Source organism: Zea mays, chromosome 8 (genome assembly GCF_902167145.1).
Source record: "Zea mays cultivar B73 chromosome 8, Zm-B73-REFERENCE-NAM-5.0, whole genome shotgun sequence".
In the NCBI taxonomy this organism is placed as follows: Eukaryota; Viridiplantae; Streptophyta; class Magnoliopsida; order Poales; family Poaceae; genus Zea; species Zea mays.
In genome coordinates this window covers 111,319,417-111,330,956 of record NC_050103.1, presented here as the reverse complement: position 1 = coordinate 111,330,956, position 11,540 = coordinate 111,319,417, and the positions used below count along the sequence as shown (strand labels likewise).

The 11,540-nt window shown below is 39.3% G+C and overlaps 1 protein-coding gene across 2 annotated transcripts; it reads left to right on the top strand.

The window, feature by feature from the left end:
• Positions 1-722: 722 nt before the first annotated feature.
• Positions 723-8,248, top strand: LOC100037763 (derlin1-1). 2 transcript variants are annotated; one of them, NM_001112475.1, is made up of 7 exons: positions 928-1,023; positions 5,863-5,998; positions 6,717-6,790; positions 6,905-6,998; positions 7,106-7,234; positions 7,518-7,678; positions 7,815-8,177. In NM_001112475.1, exons 1-7 carry the CDS (start codon positions 1,007-1,009, stop codon positions 7,933-7,935), a joined length of 732 nt encoding a protein of 243 aa, NP_001105945.1. In that variant the 5' UTR covers positions 928-1,006; the 3' UTR covers positions 7,936-8,177. The 2 variants fall into 2 exon arrangements, with proteins under 2 accessions (XP_008654204.1, NP_001105945.1); XM_008655982.2 differs by lacking the exon at positions 7,106-7,234 and having other exon boundaries at positions 723-1,023; positions 7,815-8,248.
• Positions 8,249-11,540: the final 3,292 nt, after the last annotated feature.

Genomic DNA, 11,540 nt, shown 5'->3' with positions numbered 1-11,540 from the left:
AGTGAAGCTGGAAAACCAAAGCTACAATTCTTGAAATGAAGCTCTCCTAAACATGCCCTTAGAATACATTTAGATACGTTATTTTGTTTATTATTTATATTAAAAATATTTTTAAACCTAATTAGATTGATATTATAAACTACCGTCTACTATAAAGCTGTTCGTTCTAGATTGCCATTTGATACGACTTGTGCAAGAGTCGTACCTCGGCTTCAACAATAAGATTGCTCCTCGTTGATCTACTGCTTCGTGCTTAGTCACGATTGCCAACATGAGCCACATTCAAATAAAAAAACTTAATTGGACCAACATCATAGGAAAAAAACTAGATCAAAATAAAACTGAAATTGCACGCATATAGCAAACTGAAAAGCACCTTCATTTCTTTCCCAACACACATTACACTTGACCTCAATACTAACATCATGAAGCTCATCCAAACTAATCAGATGATCCAGGAATACTTGAATGAGAGGTTATCGTGCCTCCAACGCAACAACTTCACGGTCCTCTCCAAACAGTATATATGCTTAAAACGAATTTGAGGGCCATCATTTTCAGATGTATGGTAATTGACTTAGAATAGCTGTTATATGCTCTAAAGACAAAGTATTTATCCATAGCCTATGAACAAGAAATGAAACAAATTAGTTGGCACTAATAAACAATACAAAAAATAAGAAAAGATCAAAAATAAAATGAAACCTGTAAATCGGCAGTGGACCAATCGCCGCTCACCAAGGCCACCTCATCACCCAGCCACGTTACATGACCAATCGCCTGCGCCGTAGCGCGCACACCTACGTGTCGAGCCGTCTTCATCCCTCCGACCGGAAATCAACGGTGCGTTTGCTTCTCTCCTCCGGAAGGTTCTCGGCTTCTCGCAGGCGCGGCGACCGGCTTCAACCCCAACTCTTCTTCTTCTTCCTCGCAAACTTCGAACGGGACGAGAAGGAAGCGGACGCGAGAGGAGACTAACCGACCTCGGATCCATCGACGCGTGAAGATGTCTTCGCCCGCCGAGTGAGTCCCTTCGACTCTTACAGCGGTTTCATCTGATTCCAAGCTTCGCGATCTCAGATTCCGAGACGTAGATGTTGTATGGTAGCCCCCGTGATTCGGGTTCGGGATCGCTAGAGGAATTCGAGCTGAACTGTTCCGAGTAATCGATGGATCCCATCATTTTTATCAGAATAGAGTGGGCTTATCCTTGGGTTGCCAGAGTCGAGGTCTGTGGCGGCGGATTCGTGGTGCCACTTTGATCCCTTAGGCTTCCGCTTCGAAATTGGTCTGGCATTTGAGCTGATATGTCCATGTTCGTCGGTGCTGTATGTTGCTGGACTGGTACAGCGTTACATACATACATATACATCGGCTTTGTAGTTTGTACTGCACCTTTGTACTGTCACGAACACGAGATGAAGGGTTAGTTTTCGCTGTTGATAAATAGTCTTTCAACCTGGAAGTAGAGTTGAGTGAACTATGGCCTTTATCCCAAAAAATTTATAGTACCTGAATTGGTTTGTTCAGTTGGAGTAACAGCCCCCTCAGGTCTCATTTGGAATAAAGTTTTTTTTCCTGAATCTGCGTTTTTCCTGTGTTTTTTAACTAATTCCTGTAAGGGCTTCTATGAAACACAAGAATTTTATAGAAATGGTATAGTAATTTAACAGGAATTAGTTCAAAAACACATGAAAAACACAGGATTCAGAAAATTTTCCTTGTTCCAAAGGAGCCGTAAAATTTCTATATCATTCCTGTGAAATTCCTGCGTTCCAAAGGAGCCCTCAAACTTTGTAATCTTCGGCTGGAAGGTTGGATGGATGTGTTGGTGTTGACAATATCGATATGTAATGTTTACAGATTGTTTTCGTTATCAATTAGTTCCATGATTGTTTTGCTGTATATTTAGAGTCGTCAGCAAAAAAAATAATTACTGGTTTATGAATAAGGGTGTTTCAAGCCACTTTATTAATTAGTTTAATTTGAAACGAAGAACTGGAGTGTGCATCACCTGATGCATAGAGACAGTTTATAAAGTAATAACATTTTGCCACTTCGTTGTTGTCGAAATCTACAAAGGAGCCTGGTTTTTCTTTCTCCTTTTGCTTTTGCATAGTGGGCTGAAAATATAATATGTCAAGAAGACATCCACTTTGATATTCTTTGATGATAGGGCCCTTGATAATACTGGCGATGCATTTGCCAATCAACAAAAGGACTTGACTAAAAACGCTGGTGTTGGGAGTTAGAATCTGTAGATCTGGGCATCTGAAGCTGTCATCATTTTTGTACTGGCTAAAATGATCAAACCAGTTTGGCCTGTTTCCTTGACCCTGTGACTCTTAGCTCTGCTAAATTATTTCTATTTGAATTTGTTAATTGAGGCATGATATTCTGATATGGGCTTTTGTCTTTAGTTCTTTACACGTTTGGAGCCAATTTATGCGTTGTGATTTTAGTAGTCCACTCAGTCTTTTTACAGCGTGCCATTCACCAAACCCAGTCGAAGAGGCAACTACCTCCTGTCTGCTTTGATTGCCGATTTGACTATTAGCAGTCTACGTTGTGCACCCTTTTGATCTTTGCCTGTTCTAATTATACATTGTCCAAAATCATGAAAACTATATTGTGAAACAGCTACTTATGTCATTTGTATGTGAATAATATCAATCAATAAATCTATTCAAAGTTAGTGGCCAGAGTTATAAAATGTTGGCAGTTGGCATAGGCATTCAAACAACTACAACGAAGTCTTTTAGTGCCAACCAAGTTGAGGTAGGTTAGAGTTAAAAATCCAATAGAACCCAAGTCAAGGTTCGGATACATGGATAGTTGTTTTCCATGCACTCCTATTCAAGGTTAAATATTTGGATATATTCCATCCTTTCAAGTCTCCTTTTACTGTCTCTTCCAATATTAACTTTGGTTTTCTTCTTCCTCTCTTCCTAATGCTATCGCATCTTAGGATCTCACTGCGTATTGGCGCCTCTGGAGGTCTCTGTTGGAAATGTTCAAATCATCTCAACCAATGTTGGACAAGTTTTTCTTCAATTGGCGCTATCCTTAGCCTATCACATATATCATCATTCCGGAATCAATTCCTTCTTGTATGACCACAGATCCAACACAATATACGCGTTTCTGTAACACTTATATGTTGAACATGTCATTTTTTAGACTAACATTCTGCACCATACAATATAGCAAGTCTAATCGTCGTCCTATAAAACATCCCTTTTAGCTTCTGTGGTATCCTCTTGTCATATAGAACGTCAGATGCTTGACACCACTTCATCTACCCTGCTTTGATTCTATGGCTAACATCTTCTTCAATATCCCTATCTCTTTGTAGCATTGATCCTAAATATCTAAATGTGTCACTTGACCTTCGGAACTAACATCTCCTTCCTCATGTATAGTAGTGCTGAAATCACATCTCATATATTCTGTTTTATTTCTACTGAGTCTAAGCCCTTTAGGTTCTAGAGTCTCCTGCCACAACTCTAGTTTCCTATTTACTCCTGCTCGACTTCCATCAACTAGTACTACATCGTTTGCAAAAAGCATACACCAAGGGAATCCCTTTGTATGTTCCATGTGACCTTATTCATCACTAGGGCTGAATATCGAGACAGCTCAGCTCGTCCGAGTTCGAGCTAGCTCGTTAAGCTAGCGAGCCACAAAGTCAGCTCGATTCAACTCGTTTACGAGCTCGAGCTGGTTCGTTTAGCTCGCAAGCAAGAGTAGAAAAAACAATATGTATATAATAATAAATTTCTAGTTAATTTTAAACTAATTTAACAATAGAAAGTAGTAATTACACTCATAGTTTCACAGACCACATTGATGTAACACCAAATTAACACAACTCATCACTCATCAATTCACAATTCACACACATGTTCATCGGTTTAACCCACAGTTATATTCACATAGACCAATTTAACACCATACCTGGGTTCTGATATGGCGCGTCGCTAAGAGGTTACACTCCAACAGATTTTTTCGGGGTTTATCTTCATTAGAATGGCTAGGTTTACCGTTGGCTCGCCAAGCATATCAAAACCCTCCTTTACTAGGGCTTGTGACCTGCTATGTTGAGGCAGCATAGGTGGAGTTCATTGGCATTCAAATGCATGGTTTTTAAGGCATCACTTAAGCGGTAAGGTGTTTTTGCCAACCAAGGTGTCACAGTCGCCTTGAATTTCGGCGTAAGGCGTCCGCCTTAGTCTGAGTGTCACCTTATCTCTGCAAAGCGCCTGCAAGGCATCGACTTGTGGATGTCTTCGCCTCGGGGTGGATGTCTTCGTCTATTGGCAGTGGCGTCCCTCTTGGCAGCAACGACCCCTCCATGCCTTGGCCTTCTTTCTATAGTCCTCGCAAGCTCCCCAATGGCCCTCTCCCCTCTCTCCGCAGCAGCACCCGCGACAAGACAAACTCGTATGTGTTCGAACATGTATCAAAGTTGGGGTACAATGAGGGTAGAAGAAGGTGAGCAAGGTTAGAAAGATGGAAATGAATGCAATGAAGAGGTGAATCCATATGATGACTTGAACATGAGTGATAGTGATGAGGTGAATAAGTTGAAAGATGGCGGAGAAGAAAATGTCATGCAGTTCCCGACGAGTTTGATGATGGCTACTAAGAGACGAGTGTTACACACTACTACATACTAGTTCTGTTGGACTCTATTATGTTGAACTTGTACTAATATTTGGTACTATTATCCCTATCTATATATGAGACTATTCCTATTATCCTATATTATCCTATTTTTATATATTACTAAGGTGTCGCCTCGCCTTATGCCTTCATGCTTAAAAGGTAAAACGGGGGTCGGTCGCCTTAACTCGCTTTATCCTCTTAAAAACTATGTTCAAATGCAACATGTATAAGAGAATAGAGAAAACATCAGCAGTGTTTTTAAGGCGTCGCCTAGGCGTCTAGGCGCTCAAAGAATCCTAGCCGCCTTGCTCGCCTAGGCATCAAGGTGGTGGTCCAACGCCCCGCCTCACCTTACCGCCTTAAGAACAGTGAACATGAGTTATGTGCAAAAATGTCCATGAATTTATAGTACAATTGGGAGATGTATTTTTTTTCATGGATAACAATTAGAAAGAAATGGACAACCATGCAAACTGTTAACCTAGGGATGAAAATGGCAATGATATTTCCTGATATTCATCTGTCCCGAAAGGGTTTAAACCCTACTTGAACAATCTGTATATGAATAGTTGAATACAGACATTTAATATCCATGCCATATCCGAGTCCGAATACTCAAAGTTGGATTTTGATACATATATGCCATACATACCAATATCCAACACTATCCATATTGGACTCCAAATCCTAGAAAGAAATGACTACTGGTATTCTGTATCTGTAATATTTGTATCCAATCTGGTTTCATCCCTATGTCAACCTTTTACCCACCTCCACCCCTCCACACACCCATAAAGGCATACCACCCTCGAAATTGTTTTTGTTGTTTGTGCAATCTCGATGTATAGCTACTGGATTCTCATTTGTCCAGTTCTCTTCAAACTTGCATCCTGTATTTCCATGTGATAAATATTTATTGGTGTGTAATATATAATCTATGTGTAGCGACTTAATGAGGCACAGTGCACCGTCATACGTCACTAACTTGGCATAATATAGCAAAACTTTACCCTTGTTTTGCTTATATTTGTAAATCCTTCGAATCTTGATCATATTACTTGAACTAATGCATCGTTCATTCATTTACTCTTTCTGCTTGTACATCACTTGTAAATCATCATTAGTTTATGGAGAACTGAGTCCTTTAGGTTTGAAGCTGTTTAGAATGTATGCTCATTTAGTTGGCTTTTTCAGGTACTACAAATCACTTCCACCTATAAGCAAGGCATATGGGACATTGTGTTTCTTTACCACCGTGCTAGTTCAGCTCCAGATTTTGCACCCATTATTTCTTTACTTAGATTACCCCTTGGTGTTCAAGAAGTTTGAGGTTAGCTTCTATTTCTGTTTTCCCTTACGCCACGTTTGGATTATTGGAATTGAATTCCATTCTAATAATAGTAATTTAGGCATATATCAATTAAGCTAATTCAGTTTTATGCAAAATATATCGGTATATTATTATTAGCAAGATGTCGGAGATATTTATGTGCTATATTTTTACTGTAGATGAGTGAATCGAGGAGCGTCCTGTAAGTTACAAAGTAGATACAAATTCTACTAATACATAAAATCATTTCTCATCCTCCACTCCATGAATTTGAGATAGACTTATATCTGAACTTTGGAAAGTAGTGGAATGTCAAATTCCAAGCTAAATAGGTTATTTTATAAGCAAATTCCAATTCCTATAAAATGTAGGGATCCAAACGCCCCGTTATCCTAATTGCATCACATCGATACAGTTTAACATTATTATTGCTTAGTTTTGACTGCACAACATTGTAAGCCTCTATTGGGAAGGATGTTGTAACATGCCACATTATCTTTCCTGATAATTAAGGGGAATTTGTGTTGCTAAAGTTTGTTTTGGGAAGTCTTGCATTCCACCCTTCTATATTTGATGTTTTTGAATGGATCAGAGTACTTATGTTTTGATTTAATATATTCGGCAGTCAGTCATGTAATTATGCCTTGGATCTTGTACATTACATTTTTTGCACTCTGCGCCACACATTCCAATGTTTTTAAAACGATGGACCTTGCAGATATGGAGGCTATTGACAAGTTTCTTTTTCCTGGCACCATTTTCCATGAAATTTGGTATTCGCCTTCTGATGATGTAGGTTAAAGTTTTGCTGACTACTGATTATAAAATAGTGACAGTTATGAACTATCTATAATTGTAAATTAGCTTTGGTTGTTTGGATTTGCTTTATCGTGTTTTGGCATGCAGAGCAAGGTATGGTGTCATGTTGGAAAAGGGTGCATTTGATAAGCGGACTGCAGATTTCTTATGGATGATGATATTTGGTGCCATCTCACTATTGGTCAGTTATTTTTACTTTTTGCATTTACAATTTCAAATTTGACCAAACCAAGGGACATTCTAGAACTTTTACTAAACTTGTATACAACTCTGTATTGCTTGAATCAGGTGTTGTCTATTATTCCCCTATTCAATTCTTTTTTCTTAGGAATACCTATGGTCAGCATGCTCCTTTATGTCTGGAGCCGAGAGAATCCAAATGCTCAGATAAATATATACGGCCTCGTCCAATTGAGGGTATGTAATTCACTACCATCAATTGCAATGCCAGTTTTTGTGCTTCTCAATCGGTGAATAGGTAGGCGAAGCATAAGAATAGGGATGGTGCTCCAATGGGTATCCGTGGTTTTCCTCTATTTTTAACTCAAAAAACTAATTAGGCAATTCCTTCCGTCATTCTTGGATATATAGTTCATCAAGTTGAAGTAAAGGAGATCCATGGATCTCTCCACACCCATCCTAGGTGAAGCAGACCTGTGAACTTTATGATTAGTTGTTGATGTACTCTCTTCTTTTGCAGTCCTTTTATCTTCCATGGGCTATGCTCTTATTGGATGTGATATTTGGGTCATCATTAATGCCTGGACTTCTGGGTATCATGGTTGGACATCTCTACTACTTCTTTGCAGTGTTGCACCCTCTTGCCACCGGGAAGAGCTACCTCAAGACTCCTAAATGGGTGTATCCTTTTACATGGTCATGGTCAAAACATTCTCTCGCAGTTTTCATATACAACGACTAAGATCAATTTCTGCAAATATTTTAGTTTTGAATATCTCTGCACCTTGTCTCCTTAACCTGCTGCACTCTTGCACAGACATAAGATTGTTGCTCGATTCAGGATAGGCATGCAAGCGAACTCACCCGTCCGTCCACCAGCCAATGGCAACAGCGGGTCTGGTGTGTTTAGAGGAAGAAGCTATAGGCTCAATCAATAGATTCACCCACCTCGTAATGTGATCCATGGTCGGAGTGGCAATGTAGAAGCAAAGACCAGAACGCATAGTAGGGTCAATCAAAATTAAGGGTTACCCGTCAGAGATTTTCTTAAAAAACCTGGACGGACGGAATGGAGAACCCTTCCATTTGCTCATTTAGTTGCTAACAATGTTCATCGTCCATGTTTACACATGAATATAATTCTGTAATGACAATTTGTGTACACTTATGCTGGACTTATTGTCGCCTCTTTTTAGCTAGGATAAGAACAAAAGATGATGAGTTTGCTCATGCTGGTGCTTTTGGTCCTTACTGGGTGGATTTGTGCATGCTGAACAGCAGAAGGCTAGATCTCGGGTTATTGTCATCTGGCCCAAAAAATGACATCAACAGGTTTCCGTCACACAAGATCGGAGTTTGCTGATAATATTGTAGAGACAATTTAGACTTTGCTTGATGGTTGTCATACGTCAATGACGTCGAAAGAAAATCTGAGAACAATACGGCTGTAAATTTCACCTTTGTGTAATTGTATCATAGATATCGTCGAGAAATCCCAAATGCAGTAATGGCTCGTTGAGCAGAACTTCAACACTTTTTGCGCTAGGTTCTGGGCATTCATCATCATGTTAACATACTTCAAGAAACAAAGATGACAACGAGCAAGTTAGCCGACAGTGCCTCGGGGAAACAAATCTTCTGCACTCGAGGATTTCCTGCAGCCATCTCAGGACCGAGAGGATGGGCCTGTTTGGTTTGCTGTCTAATTTGTTACATTTTGTCATACTTTTATGTTTAAGGTTAGTTCTTCAATTCAAATGACTAATCTTATTTAAAGTGTGACGTAGTTAGCCACAAACCAAACAAGCTTGCCCAGAGATGTTACGAGGCCCACCGCGCACCAGATCTTGTTGCTCCTCCTTTAAAACTCAACGTTTTCTAGCTGCCCGAGACAACAATTTTTGTTTTCACAAAAGTTATTCTGAATTAACCTTTACTTTTATCTATATCACGAGAATCAGTTGTCAGTCCTGATAAATCGGGGACCCAAAGCAAGATTTAAAAATAGGGCTCCTTATTCTTATAATATATATAATACTAGGTGAGTGCTCGTGCGTTGCAACGGAAACATACAATTTCACGATAACTTATGTATAAATATGTGTTATAGTGTTATGAGAAAAATGTTTTGTAATCCATTTATGATGCTAGCCATACATACATTTTGTCAATCAGCATGGAGAATGCTTCTGATCATGACATTGTGACACTCGATTGCTTCTGATCATGACATTGTGACACTCGATATTGATACCGAGCAACAAGCAAGAGGCGCATGTACTCCTGAAAACAGTCATGACGACATGGAACTATCCATCCGTGATAACTCTAGTTAGGTCATTTCCAAAAATGCTGAGAAGATATTTGTCTAATGACACTTTTATGATGACACTTAGGCAATACATACAGTACATCTAGGATGACACTTAGGTCATTTCCCTCATAAGACATCTAGGCAATACATACAATACATCTAGGATGACACTTTTTACCATCAAATATTTCCATCCAAATACGATACAAGACACACAAAAGGACATCAGAACAGAAGCTAGACCAAACCTAAACAAAAGGACGTGCTTCTACACAAATAAGGACGATGATTCCTGATCCACAGTGTATACAAAACATTTAGAGTTCTTGTTTAGATGAACAAGTTAGCACAAGCAGGCCTCACACCACAAACATCAGTCACCGGCGACTGATTTGATGCACCCCGCAATCTATGTATCATAAAAAGGTAAATAAACTCTCGTATATGAATTCATGGATCAAACAGTATGTATGATTGAATTTAGATTTTCATGTCCTTTATGATGTACATGGACTTCTCTGTGTAATTTTATATTTTTCAGTTACATACAACAAGACATGGACACTCGTTGGACAAAATTTCCATTCCCATTTCTAGATCAAAAAAGCATCCAGCCAGTAGGTGCAACACCTCAAGTTCGCTAGGCATGCGACGTCTCCTGATTAACGTTCTATTCCCATCAAGTAGCATTCTACAGCACAGAAACTCGATTACTATAACTCGGATGTCTCCATGATGTGCTATAGTGAAATGTAATTTATGCAAGCAGGCGCTTTAAAGCTGGAACCAACTGTTTAGCTAGGATGAGACGAACCTTATATCTTCTTCTTAGAAATTAAAGGGACCTCCCCTCTTCTCCTTGTAAAAAATAACTCTCAATAGTTTTTCTTTCGCCTAAATAAAGAGAAATTGCATGGCAGACAAGAGAGTAGAAAAAAGTAGAGCAAATGTATTCGAGTAGCTTATGGTATGACTTGTCCCAAAGTGATCTGAGCTTCGCTATCTACGACACATCCATATGAACCATCAGCTTGCTTCAGCATGACCTATCAGGGGCCTTTACAAACAGTAACTAAGTAGCACCTCTGAGAAGATGGCTTCCATGCAAAAGAGTGTGGGCTCTATGGTATGTGCCGATCCAGCTCTATGATGAATCTACGTCCCTGGAGCCAGCTTGTACTGGCAACGAGGCCTCGTTGGGGGGATGATGAGGCTCCTAGCGGTGGCACACCGCAGCAGCCTTGTAAGGGGCGGAGGAGGGGATGGCTTCTACATTTAGCTAATATTCCATAAGGCCAAGTCCTACCGACATCTCAAATATCTTAAAATGAAGAATCTGTCAAAATATAGAATAAACAAGATATGCATTATGGACCTAGTAACTCAAGCTATGTTTCATCTGGAAGCCAAGTGTTCTTTTCTCTGGCTACATTAAATAACAAAAAACTCTGTATATTTATTCAACAGTAGTTCTACAGTTGTTAGCTCGAGTGCTTAGTAGAAAGATCTCAAAACTAATATGTTGTAGAAACATCTCAAACAAAAATCGCGTCCCAATTTTGCAGACCGAACAACAAATCAGCCTGTGTAGAGATTAAGGCAAGTAGAACTCATAGCCATAGCACTAAAATTTTTTGAAGTAGATCAGGTGTTGGTGACTTGTTCTCAAATGCTTCGGGTTAAGAACAAGGCAACATAAAAGGTGTTAAAATATAAAAGTCCTTCGTCCTTCAAGACATTATATCCCTTCGGATATAATGAATTCCAGACGAAGGTTATGAAGGAAGAAACCTTCGTAAGCTCGATAAATGATAAGGAAAATTCATATATGGAATACAAAGAATAATATAAATATTATCATCAATTTATTTTTATTTTTATTATCATATTCAGAATAACAAATTACAAAAGTACCTTCGGATCGACAGAAAGTAAGGGTACAGGCGTGATGCGAAAAGCGAATGCCAAGTCAGCGTGAACAGTACGGGAGTACTGTTCATCTATTTATAGGCAAGGGACGCAACCCGTGTAGGATTACATTTGTGCCCTTTACATTTATCAATAACTCTATAGTAATTCTTCGGGGTCTAATTTGCCTTTTCATCTTTAAGTCGGTTCCCCTTCTCTGCTATCATGCCGAAGCTTTTCTACGCACAGCTTCGTGATCATCTTATCCTTCGTCACAATCGCTTTCCGTTTCGCTCAAGCTTCGTCCTGACCATACTCTTG

What these genes read in the sequence shown, in the direction of transcription:
- LOC100037763 (NM_001112475.1), top strand. An exon ending in TGGTGTTCAAGAAGTTTGAG is followed by an intron (nt 5,999 to 6,716) that starts GTTAGCTTCTAT and finishes TGGACCTTGCAG; the next exon opens with ATATGGAGGCTATTGACAAG. An exon ending in GGTATTCGCCTTCTGATGAT is followed by an intron (nt 6,791 to 6,904) that starts GTAGGTTAAAGT and finishes TTTGGCATGCAG; the next exon opens with AGCAAGGTATGGTGTCATGT.